This window comes from Xyrauchen texanus, chromosome 26 (assembly GCF_025860055.1).
Source record: "Xyrauchen texanus isolate HMW12.3.18 chromosome 26, RBS_HiC_50CHRs, whole genome shotgun sequence".
In the NCBI taxonomy this organism is placed as follows: domain Eukaryota; kingdom Metazoa; phylum Chordata; class Actinopteri; order Cypriniformes; family Catostomidae; genus Xyrauchen; species Xyrauchen texanus.
Window position 1 is genome coordinate 6,310,237 of NC_068301.1, and position 15,775 is coordinate 6,326,011.

Sequence of the window (15,775 nt, forward strand, 5' to 3'; positions counted from 1 at the left end):
CACTGATGGGAATTACTTTCACTTTCTGCAGAGACAATACCTTATATCCCTTGCTCAAGGCTACAATGTAGATGGTTCATAGATCACACTTAACTGGTTGTGAAACTACAACCTTTTAGTTGCCAGCTGAGTTTTTTTTATCACCACACCATACTTCTGTTACAGGCTACCATGCCTTGAATGTAATATTTAGACAAAAAAAAAAAAAAAAATGGCTAAGATTTTTCTTAGATCTTGCTTTTGATAAATTAAAGATCGACAATAGGTAGTACAGTAGTGACTCAGAAAAATGGTAATGACTGTATTCTGCATGTCCCAGGTAATATCATGACTCAGATGGTCAAGGCATGGTTGCAAAGGTTTATTTCCAAACTTCAAAGCATGACTAAGATACAGCCTCACTTCCTGTTTGTCATCTTTGCAGTCAAATTAATTAGGGCTTTATTTGGACAGTTGTCAACAATCAACCATTAAATATCAACAATCCGTTCAGTCTGGTTAGGTCTACAGGTAATCAGAACCAATTTCAGTGATGATCAGACAGAAGTTGTAGGAGTATTATTATTGCACATACTGTACATATATTGTGTACATTGAGACCCATTATTTGTTATAAAGGACATTAAAATACTTTGTAAAACCAGACAGATCTCACTGAAAATAGTTCTTCAGTTGAATTCAGTCTGTGCTTACTCAAATTCGAACCGCACAACCTGCAGTAGCCTAAGCTGGAAGTGTTGTTGAATGTATAGGCACGTGTGGGCTTCAATTTCCTGGTAATATGTCCACAGAGTGGTGCCAAATGTGAGTTGGTGATGAGGAGGAGGGCCAGGCTGAGCCGTGAGGACACACGGCCAGCCCTGAATTTGCCTAATCAGCTGAGAGGGGGATAAAGATGAGCCGGAGGCACCAGTTTGAGAGAGAGAGACTTGCATACACGGTGTATGTGTTTGTGTAAACCTAACTATCAGTGGAATAAAAATGTAATCTTAAAGGAAGAAATGCAACCTCCTGATTGCGGTCATCATTGATTATATGAGCGTGATTACTTCCTGGGTTCCATGGGACCAGAATAAAAAGACCGTTTTTATAATGTTATCCCATATACAAGGAAAAAGTAGGCAAAGGTAAACTCAGGTGGAGCCCCTATCACTCCTACGCAGATGAAACACAGCTCTACCTGTAGTTCCATTCTGACAACCAACCATCTCTGTATGTATTTTCGCCTGCCTTTCAGATATCTCAGCCTGGATGAAGGAACACCACCTTTAGCTCAGCCTTGCCAAGACAGAATTTCTGGTAATCAATGTCAACCAGTCTGTTGACCACAACCTCACAATTAATCTTGGTTCTACAATACTAACACCAATCAGGACAGCCAGAAGTCTCTTAAGTGTGTTTGATGAACAAATAAACTTCACTGGGCACATCTCATCAACCGCCCGGTCTTGCAGGTATGTGCTTTACAAAATGAGGAAAATCAGACTTTTCCTTTCTGAATATGCTGTGCTTTGGATAAAAGTCTGCTAAATGACTAAATGTAAATGAAAAATTAATAGAGCTACCTTTATTTCAAGGTCTCTGTAATCACTTAATATTATAAAATGTAATCTGTGACAGAAAGCCAAAAACATAATGGCCTTATGGAAAAAATCAAACCCCATTGGCTCAGTTTGCCCCAGGTTAGGGGTAAATTGCTCCTGGTCAATTGGTAAGTTGACCAATTGAGTTTTTCCATTGAAAAGTCTTTGCCAAAAAAACCTTTAGGTTTAATTCCAAATATTACAATCAGAATAACAATCGGAGTCAGACATTATAAACAGGACCGTTATTAGAACAAATTTGCTTTGATATACCAAACATAGATGGACAATATTTGGTGGAAAATAAATAAATATATTAAATATAATCACCTCTTTTAATTGTAAGCATTATAAACAGAACAGTTAGTTATTAGTACAAATTAGTTTCTGTATAATAAAAAATAAAAACAGAGACTCAACATTCCCCAGACTCTGGTTTATTTTGTCCCATAGTGACCTTTTCAGTAAAAAGCACCAAGCTTAGTACTTCAGGGCTTATATTGTGCGCATATACTCTGGATATACACCAACATGTACAATATGTTGTTTTGCACCTGAATAAATTTGCTTTAACACAACAGTCATTAACCCTTAAATGTACAAAATTTACATTGGCCAGCAAAATAATAATCTTTGTTAATGTTAGTTAATTAAAATGCAATTGTTCATTGTTAGTTCATAATAGATCATAGTGCATTAACTAATGTTATCTAGTACAACTTATAATTGTATGTTGAAACTAAAATTAACTACATTTAATAAATGCTTAAGAATTTTATGTGTAAACACATACTTGCATCTTTTCCCTTGTGGCTCTCCTCTTCGCAGCCGAATAGAAATTACAGAAATGTAGGTCACATGTCAAAAAATATGAACAGTTACCTAGATACATGGGGTGTGTCTACTCACCCACAGGTTTATATTACTCCGCTAATCCTTAAACACATTCAAATTGATGCAAAGATGGGAGATGCTGCTTGTTGGTAACTCGGTCAAATGGGTTCGATGTCAGGGTACCAGGACATTTGTTAGCAACATGTCGAGTTCCTGGGTGATCATGTTGGTAAAACACTTAAATCTACAAGACAATATTATGACCTGTTCTAACTAATATCTCCTCTCCTTTAATTTTCTGCTTTGTGTCACCGGTCACCATTTCACATCTGATTGACCTTTACAATTTGGGTGGGACCAAAACCATTAACCTAAAACCATAAAATATAGCATCAGAGAGAAGTCTATTGGAATGGACACTGGTTCTGAATGGTTTGGAAGGACATGTTGATGTGGTTGCTTAAAAGTTTTTAATAATAAAGTACTTTATAAAACATTTGAATGACCAATAAACCAATAAGGAAACCAAGAATCATTGAAAGAATGATGATAAAAATAAAAATAGCAATTAAGTGCTTGCAATGTAATTGGGTAATTGAGTTAGCTATTGCCGTATTTGTTTCTAATTGTTATACCATGATTGATGTTTATCACAGTAGCTAATTATCTTTTTATTTATTTAAAAGACATAACTTTTCACACTAGGCAAAACATGTTTGGACGATTATGCAAGGTGCAATTCATAATTAAAAAAATAAATAAATAAAATAACAAGACTTAAACACAAGAATGCATATTTAGACCACATTTATTGGCTTTTTGTCACTCTTAGTTACATGAGAGTTTCTGCTCAGACACGCTTTTCTAGCTCGTAGCTCTGGAAGATGAGCTGACCACTTTTCCATCCACCACCTCCTCAACAATGGTTACCACTTTGCGTGTAGATGAGGTTTTGCTTGTGGCTGAGGAACTGTAGCGGTAGAGAAGAAAAATATTAAGTTACAGAAATAACAGACAGGAATCGCTATCTCACTGTCATTTTGTTTATTATAGTGAACTGTACCTGCCCACTGAAAAACTAGGATATTAATGCTGTTAAGGATTATGAAGGTAAGGTAAGTCTCACCTAACAGCCTCTCCATCCAACAGTCTTCTGTACTCTGCAATCTCCATCTCCAGTCTGGTCTTGATGTCCAGTAGCATCTGGTAATCGTAGCCCTGACGCTCAAGATCTGCACGAAGCTGAACCAGCTGCTCTTCCAGACTGGTCACCTGCATCTGGTAGTTGCCCAACATAGTTGAATAGCGGGCCTTTGTTTCTGCCAAGGTGCTTTCCAGGGATGCTTTCTGTTGGGGCAAAGTCATTATTCTATGCATTATGTGTGGTGCCAACACAATATTACTTTCAAAGATTCACCTATTCATGTATTTACCATACTGAGTTGTGATTGTAGCTCAATCTGAAGACTCTGGAGTGTGCGTTTAACCTCTGTGATTTCCGATCTGGACGTTTGGAGGGTTTCTGTGCTCACAGTGACTTCTTTGTTAAGGGTTTCAGTCTATGAGAGACAATCCGTGGCAAAGCAGTTAGACTTGTAATTTGTTAGTGCTGACTACAACAATGATAAAGAAAAACTGGCAAAGAACGGGATTTCACCTTGGACTGGAACCAAGCCTCGAGTTCATTGCGGTTCTTAGCAGCAACGGCCTCGTAATGCGCACGGATTTCAGCCATGATTTTTGTGAGGTCTTCCTGTGGTGCTGCGTCCACCTCTACATTGACCTGTCCACTCATGTGGCTGCGAACTGCCAAGAGTTCCTAAAGATGCAGTAACAAAGAACTGAGCATTTGCTTAACCCACATCTCAAGTGTGACTATTTGGTTTTGTACCACGTCAATGTACCTCTTCATGGTTCTTCTTGAGGAAGATCAGCTCTTCTTTTAGTCCCTCGATCTGCATCTCCAAATCAGATCTGGCCAATGTCAGCTCATCCAGGACTTTCCTCATGCCAGCAATGTCTGCCTCTACAGACTGTTTCATGCTCAGCTCATTCTCATACCTGCACAGAAAGGAAACCAATATAAATGCTCCTGACATTTTGAAGATGTTGGAAGTGTATCTGCTCATTCTTTATATTTCAAACATAAAATAGTTTGTGTGGACGCACTTGACCCTGAAGTCATCTGCGGCCAGCTTGGCATTGTCAATGCTCAGGTAGATCCCTCCATTTACACCAGTGGCATGCTGAATCTTCAAGGGCACAGAATGAATAAACAAAAGAACAGAATTTAAGATCTATTTTGCAATTACGTTAGTTTAATGAAAAAAATAACAAATTACAAAGTACAATTGCTTTTGCTCTCACTAGGAGAATTTTCTTTTTTTGAAGATAAGTGAGTGAAAGTGTCTCAGTATTTTAATCTACATATTTATTGATATCAACAGTATTCTTTACATGCTTTGAATACATTCATCCATCCATTCATTTTCTAAAGCCACTTGTCCCATGTATAGTGAGTGCTGGAGCCTATCCAAGCTGTGTCAGGCCAAAAGCAGGGAAACACCCTGGTAGGTGGCCAGTCCATCTCAGTGCTAACACACAGACAAAATAATCCACACTCTCACTTACACCTATGTCTTTAGATTGTGGGGGAAACTGGAACACCCGGAGGAAACACAGAGTGAACATGCAAACTCCCCAGTTTGCATGTGTCTCGAACCGGGGACCTTCTTACTGTGAGGCGACAGTGCTACACACTGAGCCACAACATACCACATACCTTGGCTTGGAGGTCACTGATAGTAGCATAAAAGCTACTGTAGTCACAAGCAGATGGAGCAGTCTTGCTCTCCATAAACTGGCAGATCTTCAGCTCAAGGTCAGCATTTTTCTTTTCAAGGGAGCGCACCTTCTCCAGGTAGGAGGCCAGGCGGTCATTGAGGTTTTGCATGGTGGCTTTCTCATTTGCAGAGACATCAGCTGCATCAGACATGTTGAAGCCAGCACCACCTCCAGCAGCAAAGGAGCGAGAAGCAGAGGCACTGGAAATGCGAACCCCGGTTCCTCCAGCACCCGCATACACGCTACCGGCACGCATGGTAGAGAGGCGAGAGGACCCTGCTGAGGACATGTAGGTGCGGGTGGAAGAAGACATATTTTTGAAGGAGGCTAGCTGTCGTTCTCAACTCTGGCTGGAGAATGAGTGAGCAGATGAGTGAAGAGAATATGACCCATGGTCCTTTTATGTGGAGAAACAGGGGAGGGAACACAAAGATTGCCTTAGGAAGTGAAGTGAGAGACCATTGCCCTGTTCCCCAAGGCAGATTTGAATTATATGTTATCATGTGGAGTTTAAAGAATTCATCAGAAGAACAGGTAAATCACTAGTAGGTTATGTGGTTTTGAGTTGTCATTCTTTGTTAATCTTCACACTTCTATGCTTGCTCTGTGAGTTAAATGCACATTTTCTCTATAAAATCTTTTAATATGTTGTTTTATAGGCATATATCTTAATGTTCAAATGCTTTGTATGTACCTAGATAATAATAATACCGAAAATACTGTATATATAATACTATATAATAAAACTGTCCCATTATATCAAGATAAATACATGGGATGTATGTATTTTGTATTTTAAATATGGTTTATTGGGACATTGTTAAACTATTAGTTGAATTAAAATTAGTGTTATGATATTGCATCCTAAAATCCACAATTCAGGAATTTGTTAGAGGATAACTTAATTATATCTAAAATATTACATCCATTTCAAGCTATTGGCTTATAGTACAACACAAATATTTTAAAGTTGAAACTTCACCCTTTCATTGATTATATCATTAGAGTTCTGTTATTGTATGAAACTACTACTCTCAACATAAAAACAACAGCTTTTTAAATACATTGAGAGTGCAGGTTGTAGTCTCCCCTCTATGATATTCAACTGAGAATGATATCACGAGCTGTCAGGTTTGTCTTGTCCATGAGCAGGTTACAAGGTACAAGTAGCACATGTACATGTGGTAGGAAGAAATGCCAAAAAGACAAACCCTTTTAGTTCTATTGATTTAAAGCCATTGATTAAGAGGTGTGGGCATAGAAACAAAATAATGCACAGAAACTAATAAGTCATTTTAGCATATCTCTTTTCCAGTGATATGAAAGTGCTCACCCCTCACACCTTACCCATCAGGCAAATAACTCTAAATGACAAGAAAGATACATAGTCAGAGAGCTGGTCATCAGGTTTCAAGTGAACTGGCAGGTAATGTAACTTCTGGCATTTAAGCTAAGCAGAAAGTCCACTTGTGATTGTGTAAGGGACATATAATTAGTGTTACCTCCTGGGGTAAATTTCGTTTTATAATATTTAGCTTAGAATAGTTATTTTAATGCAAACATGTATTATTAGACATGGACCAAAGACTTCTGTCCTTCTCAAACACCTCACCAAGCCAGTGGAATCATTAATGTGAGGAGCGTTTTGAGCTTGAAATCGACAAAAATCACAAGTATAAAATATTTCACTGTATTGTTTATTTCCCTAATAAAATAAATGATGTATGGTCTAGCCTCCCCTACGAACAAAGGCCAAATATCCTACACATGTCATGCAATATGTTGCAGAAATTGCATAAAATATGATGTGCCATGAATCTATATGTTTGTCAAAACTTATGAAGAGTTCTGTTTCTTCACACATATTTGGGACTTATTTAATATCAGTACATGTCATATTTGGTTTGGCTGATTAGCATTGTCCTGTTAGGCCCTGCTTGTAGATGCCGTAACTGCACAATGTGGTTCCAAAAAGCATCCTTTTCCATGGACGACCATTTAAATGTAGCCATGTATTCTGCTGAAATATAAGTGTTTTGCAAGCAGTGTATATATATAGATGTATATACTCTAGCTGATATTTCATTGTAGAGTTACAAATATTTTACCAGAAGTGAAAAATAAGAAATAGCTAAAATTGTGCATTGAACAAAATGCTAAAAAAGAGATCAAATATGGAATGTGACGTTCCTTTTATTTAGTTTAACATAACTTTAGTATGCCTTATTATTATGCATACATTTTTAAATGTGAAGCTACTTTTATTCCACATTTTTGCATTAAAGTAAAATCTAATATTTGACTGTGGGAAGAAAATGCAATTATAAGGTCTTGTGTTGTCACAGTTGTCTTTTAGGTTTTGTTAACTGGACCAACTTTATATTAGCTGTCTTTAACTATGTACTCAATTATTTGATGCAATGTCCTTATTATGTACATATGTGTTGTTGCATTATACTTACATTTAAAGTACCTGCATTTAATTACATCTGTAGTTACACTGTTAACCTTATCCTCTAAACCTAACTCAACCCAACCCCAATCCTTAACCTCAACCCTAACACTACACCTAAACCTGCCCATACCTCAGTAGGAGCCAATGCTAATCTTTTTGCAGAACAATATGTAGTTACACAATAAGTACATTGTATTGTATATATTTAAAATTTAGTACATAGTAGTTAAAGAAACCTAATATAAATTGTGACCAATTAGTAGGCCTACTATAGCTGTTATTGTGGAATAGTAAGTTATACACCTCTAGTGTTAACCTTTGTTCTGGCAATAATCATTTTACCTGGCATAACATACAGTTAAAGTCACATAAGTTAAAAGTTTACATACACCTTAGCCAAATACGTTTACAATTTTCACAATTCCTGGCATTTAATCATAGAAAACAATCCCTGTCTTAGGTCAGTTAGGATCACTTCTTTATTTTAAGGATTTGAAATATCAGAATAATAGTACAGATTACTATAGTACATTTATTTAAGTTTTCCTTTCTTTCTTCACATTCCCAGTGGGTCAGAAGTTTACATATATTTGGTAGCATTGCCTTTAAATTCTTTAACTTGAGTCAAATGTTTTGGGTAGACTTCCACAAGCTTCTCACAATAAGCTGCTGGAATTTTGGCCCATTCCTCCTGGTGTAACGGAGTCAGGTTTGTAGGCTTCCTTGCTCTCACATGCTTTTTCAGCTCTGCACACAAAATTTCTATCAGATTGAGGTCAGGGCTTTTTGATGGTCTCTCCAAAACCTTGACTTGTCCTTAAGCCATTTTGCCACAACTTTGGAGGTATGCTTGGGGTTATTGTACAAGAGACCCATTTGCGACCGATGGCTGATCCTGGCTGATGTCCCGAGATGTTGCTTCAATATATCCACATAATTTTTCCACCAGTCCCTCCTGCAGCAAAGCACCCCCACAACATGATGCTGCCACCCCCATGCCTTACGGTTGGGATGGTGTTCTTCAGCTTGCACGCCTCACCCTTTTTCCTCCAAACATAACGATGGCCATTATGGCCAAAAAGTAAAATTTTTGTTTCATTAGACCAGAGGACATTTCTCCAAAAAGTAAGATCTTTGTCCCCATGTGCACTTGCAAACTGTAATCTTGCTTTTTTATGGTGGTTTTGTAGCATTGGCTTCTTCCTTGCTGAGCAACCTTTCAACCTAGATACTTGTTTACCTGTTTCCTCCAGCATCTTCACAAGGTCCTTTGCTGTTGTTCTGGGATTGATTTGCCCTTTTCGCACCAAACTACTTGCATTTCTATGAGACAGAATGTGTCTCCTTCCTGAGCAGTATAATGGCTGCGTGGTCCCATGGTGTTTAAACTTGTGTACTATTGTTTGTACAGTTGAAAGTGGTAACTTCAGGCATTTGGACATTGCTCCCAAGGATGAACCAGACTTGTGGAGGTCCACAGTTGTTTTTGGCTGATTTCTTTTGATTTTCCCATGATGTCAAGTAAAGAGGCACTGAGTTTGAAGGTAGGCCTTAAAATACATCCACAGGTACACCTCCAATTCAGTACACATCCTATCAAAAGCTAATTGGTTAAAGGCTTGACATAATTTTCTGGAATTTTCCAAGGTGCTTAAAGGCACAGTTAACTTAGTGTATGTGAACTTCTGACCACTGGAATTGTGATATAGTATTGTAAGCTGTAGTTAAAATCACCATGCTATACCACCACCCCACCCCAGAGGTCACCCACTACTGACATAATAAATAAAAATGATCTTGTTGGATTTAACTGTGTAAAGGGATCAATGGAAAGGAGGTGGCGAGAACCGACTTGTCAATATAAATAATAGTTTAATATAAAACTTAAACAAAAGACAAACACACACATGGTGGACATGTCCGTAAACGACCTCTCTCTCCCGCACGATCCTCTGCAGTCGACCTTTATCCCTCTCGAAGGATTGATTAGCCTAATACGGGTGTGTAGGATCACGACCCGGCCCCGCCCTCCGCCCTGCCACAAACTGGTTATTGTTTTTAAGCTGGATCATGGTCCTGTTACTACTCTGAAGTATTATATATATATATATATATATATATATATATATATATATATATATATATATATACACATACATACATAATTGCCAGCATTTAAACAGGCAGATTCGATAAGAAGTTATATTACTGTCATAAGGTTACTTGCAAACCCTGCAGTTTTTTATTTGAACTGCACTATTCTTGTTTTCAGTTATTTTGTTTAAAAAACCCTTGTGCACAAATGCCGTTTTTACGAATATTTTGGAGCACCAGTTTAGCATCACATTTTGACTAATCTTCTGTTTGTATGAACGCAAGTCTGCACTGTTATACAAATTTGTAATAATAATAAAAACACCACACCCCCTTTTACACTGTATGTATTTTAATTTATGCACCATTATATGGGTTTGTTCATTTTATATAAAAATCACTATTTAAGATTACATACTAACAGTCCCCTAGTATTGAAAAAAAATTGCTTTATTTTCTGAATTTTCTGAATTTGAGGGCAAAATGCACCAAAAAAACTAGAACTAGAAAAGTCTGTCCCTCAGGGCCATATTGGCACACCCAGAGACAATTAGCAAAGCCACAATCAGTTAGACAGTACATGTTCAAGAATATATAACAGAATGTGAAATGAAGCATTTTCATAATCTTCCATATATATATATATATATATATATATATAACCCAGCAAAAATAGAAACGTCCCTTTTTCAGGACACTGTATTTTAAAGCTAATTTTGTAAAAATCCAAATAACTTTAGAGATCTTTATTGTAAAGCATTTAAACAATGTTTTCCATGCTTGTTCAATGTACCATAAACAATTAATGAACATGCACCTGTGTAACGGTCATTAAGACACTAACAGCTTACAGCCATTAGGCAATTAAAGTCACAGTTATAAAAACTTAGGATACTAAAGAGACCTTTCAACTGACTCTGAAAAACACCAAATGAAAGATCTGCATGAATGTGCTTTAGTCATGCTGCATGGAGGCATGAGGACTGCAGATGTGGCCACACCAGATACTGACTGTTACTTTTGACCCCCATTTGTTCAGGGATACATTATTCCATTTCTGTTAGTCACATGTCTGTGAAACTTGTTCAGTTTATGTCTTAGTTATTGAATCTTTTTATATTCATACAAGTATTTACACATGTTAAGTTTGCTGAAAATAAAAGCAGTTGAAAGTGAGAGGGCATTTCTTTTTTGCTGAGTGTACATATATATATATATATATATATATATATAGATAGATAGATAGATAGATAGATAGATAGATAGATAAAATTGAAGTCAGAGGTTTACATACAATTAGGTTGAAGTCATTAAACCTCACTTTTAACCACTCCACAGATTTCATATTAGGAAACTATAGTTTTGGCAAGTCGTTTTGGACATCTACTTTGTGCATGACACGAGTAATTTTTCCAACAACTGTTTAACATCCTCCTACAGAGGGTAGGAACTCTTGGCAAGTCGCACCCAAATGAGCGGACAGGTCAATGTCCTGTTTAACTGTTTAGCAATGCTACCAAATACTAAACTTGTAAACTTCTGACCCACTGGAAATGTGAAAAAATAAATAAATACTGAAATAAATAATTTTCTCTACTATTATTCTGACATTTCACATTCTTAAAATGAAGTAGGGATCCAAACTGACCTAAGACAGGGAATGTTTTCTACGATTTAATGTCAGTGTCAGGAATTGTGGAAAAACTGAGTTTAAATGCATTTGGCTAAGGTTTATGTACACTTCTGACTTCAATATATATATATATATATTTATATATTAATACATGTGTTAACCTCGATACTGCCATCTTTTTCAGAAACATTTTTGAGCCCTTCACCTAAGCCGTAAATGGCATGTGACTAATTATTTTGGAACTGTGGGAAACACTGATTTGGAACTGTCCTGATAACACTGATTGACTGATTGGCACAATTGGAATGCACAGTCTCAAGCAAGAAGGTCTATTATACCTGGAAAAATCCATTGGTAACATTCTCATTCATCTCAAAGGGAGTTGCTGGGCTGTCAGTGGAGTTACAGAATTAACCTGCAAGGGCTAACTGAGCCATGCTAACCAGCTAAAGCTTGTCCCTTTGACCCCAAGCCCTTAACTAGTAACTGCCATGCGAAAGGGGTCAGGAACAGGACTCTTAGCTGGCTAATAGAAACATTGAAAAGATTAATTTGTTTGTCAAAATGGGTGACCCATAGGACCCACAAACTTATGGACGTGCCACATTTAATCTCCTGTATTTTAGTGTTTGGTCAGTAAAGAGTGACTAGGTATTAATATGTATATTAAAATTATGTCATGTTTAACCTTTTTCTTTGAAGCTTTAACAGAACATGCAATTTTGTCTGTTGTGAATAAACTTGTACTAGCAATTATAATTATCATGGTAGTTAATTATTGATGAAGATTATTTTGTGTGGAAGGCAAATATAATTTCTAATGACTTGAAATATTTCGTTTGTTTCATGTTTTTAACACAGCTGAGAGCGAAATAACAAGACACAAACACATAAATGCACATTTAGACCAGTTTATTGCCTTTTTGTCACTATGAGTTTGATGTTTTATCTCAAGAGCTCACAGCCTGGGAAGATGAGCTGACCACTTTGCCATCCACTACCTCTTCCACAATGGTTACCACTTTGCGTGTTGTTGAGGAGGAGGAGGATGCCGATTTTGAGGACGTTTGAACTCTGTTGAGGTAGAAGAAAAATTACATTAAGACTCAGAATCATCTAATTTTACTTCTGTTGGTGTATTCTAAAAGCTTTTGTGGGGAGATCTCACCCAACAGCCTCTCCATCCAAGCAGTCTTCTGTACTCTGCAATCTCCATCTCCAGTCTAGCCTTGATATCCAGAAGCATCTGGTAATCATAGCCCTGACGCTCAAGATCGGCCCGAAGCGACACCAGCTGCTCTTCCATGCTGGTCACCTGCATCTGGAAGTTGCCCAACATGGAAGAATAGCGGTTCTTCGTGTCTGCCAAGGTGCCTTCCAATGACTTTTTCTGTTTGGATAAAATCATTGTTCTTTACACTGCTTGATGAATCAAAACAGCACCTTTCAAGATTTATCTATTGACCAACTTACCATACTGAGTTGTGACTGTAGCTCTATTTCAAGACCCTGCAGTGTGCGCTTAATCTCTTGAATTTCTGATTTGGATGTTTGGAGGACTTCTGTGCTGACGGCAACTTCTTTGTTAATGGATTCGGACTATGAGAGACAATCCATAGCAAAGCAATCAGACAAGGCCTTTGTTGGTTTTAACTACAACACTAATGATGAAAAATGTGCAAAGAACAGTTTTTTACCTGGGCCTGGAACCAGGACTCGAGCTCTCTGCGGTTCTTGGCAGCAACTGCCTCGTAATGCTCCCGGATTTCAGCCATAACCTTTGATAAGTCTTCCTGTGGTGCTGCGTCCACCTCTACATTGACCTGTCCACTCATCTGGGTGCGACTTGCCAAGAGTTCCTACAGAGGCATGGATAAACAACTGAGCATTTGCCTGACCACATATCAAAAGGGACCATAGACTAATTTGATTGTGAATTTGGTTTAATGCCAGCCAACCACTTACCTCCTCATGGTTCTTCTTGAGGAAGATCAGCTCTTCTCTTAGCCCCTCGATCTGCATCTCCAGATCAGATCTGGCCATTGTCAGCTCATCCAGGACTTTCCTCAGGCCAGCAATGTCTGCCTCTACAGACTGTCTCATGCCCAGCTCATTCTCGTATCTGCGCAGAAAAGACCATTTGACATTTACAATTAATTTGAGTCCAATAGAGATGCTGAGAGTGGATGGTCTACTATTCTCTTAGTGGACTTACTTGACCCTGAAGTCATCTGCGGCCAGCTTGGCATTGTCAATGCTAAGGTAGATGCCTCCATTTAAACGAGTGGCATTCTGGATCTTCAGGGGTGGCAAACAAATAAACAAGAAAAAGTTTCGCCAATTTTTAGATTTCACGTGATGAAAAAGCATCTCCTATATTCATCATAATTACATTCAACTACATATTTTTTATCTTCATATTTAAAATGACAAAACTTCTGAATGATTTAAACACAATGTGCAAAAATAGCTTTTATTGACTTTCTTTGTCCTGATGCCACATACTTTGTCCTGGAGGTCACTGATCGTAGCTTCATAGGCACTGTAGTCACGAGCAGTGGGGGAAGTTTTGCTCTCCAGGAACTGGCGGATCTTTATCTCAAGGTCAGCATTAGCCTTCTCAAGGGAGCGCACCTTTTCCAGGTAGGTGGCCAGGCGGTCATTGAGGTTTTGCATGGTGGCTTTCTCATTTGCAGAGACATCAACTGCATCAGACAGGTTGAAGCCAGCACCACCTCCAAAGCCAGAACCACCTCCATAGCCACCACCACCTCCAAAGCCAGCACCACCTCCAAAGCCTCCTCCACCACCAGCAGAAAAGGAACGAGAAGCAGAGGAACTGGAGATCCGCACCCCAGATCCTCCAGCACCCCCATACATGCTTCCTCCAGCACGACCTCCACCAGATGAGGAGAAACGAGAGGATCCTCCCATCATGGACCCTCCTGAGGACATGTAGCTGCGGGTGGAGGAAGAAGACATCATTTTGGAGGAATATTGCTGCTGTTCTCTACTCTGACTGGAGACTGAGTGAGAAGTGCAGAAAAGAAGCCCCACGATCCTTTTATTTGTACAGTTGGGGGAGGAAACTCTCAGGATGGGCGTTGTAGAGTATCCAGAGGGGGGGAGAATCATTGCCTCACTCCTCAAGGCAAACACACAAGCACGGAATCACATTTACACACTAAGCACACACATGAGATAGGTTTGAATGACATGTTTGAGAAAATTAGGTTTGGTTTGATGAGAAGGCATTTTATGATTGTGAGGTCACTGCCAAACCCTGCAATGTATGCACAAGATTTGATTTGAACTGGATTATGCTTGGTTAAGTAATGTTGGCATCAAGCAGTGCTCTTTATTTTAAAGGATACTTGTGCACAAATGCCACCTTTGTAAGCATTTGGCTGCTTTTAAAGGAAATTAATTGTAACGTTTTTCCATTGCAGGGTTGCTGCCCAACACTGAAAAGTGTGCATATGTTTTTAATTTGAACTGCACTATTATTTGTTGAGTAATACTGCCAACAAGCAGTGGTCTTTAGTTTAAAAGCTCCATTTTAGTCTTTGGCTCTATTGTTGGAAACTAAATTTATCAGGAGATACAGTTTAGAATCTAATTACAAACTCTTGCCTTTTCCACTTGTCTCAGTTCTTCCATAAGTTTCTACATATATGCAGATATCTTCATCTGCTTTTACACTATATGCATTGTATATATTTCTGCACTGTTGTATACACCTCTGGAACTGAGTTCAAGTTGTATGTAAGCTAGAAAAGTGAGAGTGTCTGCCCTCGGGGCCCAAATAATGAGACACACCCAGTGAACAGGCTACAGCAAATTCACCGTTAAACTGTGTTTGTTATACACATACAATAATGCTAGAATAAAGTGTGGAAATAAAGGATTTCCATATCTAACTTTTCATATATTTCTACAAACTTTTCTAAAGGGTGGCACAACCTTCTATTATGCACGTCTCTGTGAACAAAGCTTGGCATCCAAAACATTAGTTCATCATCTGAAGTAATAATAAAAAAAAGTGTTTGTTTTCTGGATTAACTCATTCTGTTGAGTAACATTGTTTGCTATTGGGTCAAGAACTTCAAAGTGAAGTCTTGGTTCATCACAAAGCATTAAGATAAGTCTTAATGTTGTTGCCATGGTAACAAGCACAGAGTACAAAAACACAAAAGAACTCAACAGAACAAAAGTGAAAAACCTTTAATGGCTAATTATTAACTTTGACTATCTGATACGAGAACAGAAAGCCGCTCAGTAATTATCATATGCTCATAGCAGGGTGGGATTTATAGTGAAGAAATAAAGATA

The 15,775-nt window shown here is 38.1% G+C and overlaps 1 protein-coding gene and 1 pseudogene across 1 annotated transcript; both read right to left on the bottom strand.

The window, feature by feature from the left end:
- Nucleotides 1–3,281: 3,281 nt before the first annotated feature.
- LOC127619771 (keratin, type I cytoskeletal 13-like) lies at nucleotides 3,282–5,574 on the bottom strand. The gene is made up of 7 exons (XM_052092755.1): nucleotides 5,200–5,574; nucleotides 4,587–4,669; nucleotides 4,322–4,478; nucleotides 4,075–4,236; nucleotides 3,851–3,976; nucleotides 3,544–3,764; nucleotides 3,282–3,387 (listed from the first exon to the last, which is right to left on the bottom strand). Exons 1-7 carry the CDS (start codon nucleotides 5,572–5,574, stop codon nucleotides 3,282–3,284), a joined length of 1,230 nt encoding a protein of 409 aa, XP_051948715.1.
- A 6,766-nt stretch (nucleotides 5,575–12,340) lies between these two features.
- On the bottom strand, nucleotides 12,341–14,593 carry LOC127619767 (keratin, type I cytoskeletal 13-like; annotated as a pseudogene).
- Nucleotides 14,594–15,775: the final 1,182 nt, after the last annotated feature.

Bases quoted from the DNA above. Each gene is read 5' to 3' on its own strand.
- LOC127619771 (XM_052092755.1), bottom strand. From the start codon at position 5,574: ATGTCTTCTTCCACCCGCACCTACATGTCCTCAGCAGGGTCCTCTCGC. The intron at 3,977-4,074 runs GTGAAATCCCGT...TGTCTCTCATAG, and splicing joins AGGCTTGGTTCCAGTCCAAG to ACTGAAACCCTTAACAAAGA. The intron at 3,765-3,850 runs GTAAATACATGA...TTGCCCCAACAG, and splicing joins TACAATCACAACTCAGTATG to AAAGCATCCCTGGAAAGCAC.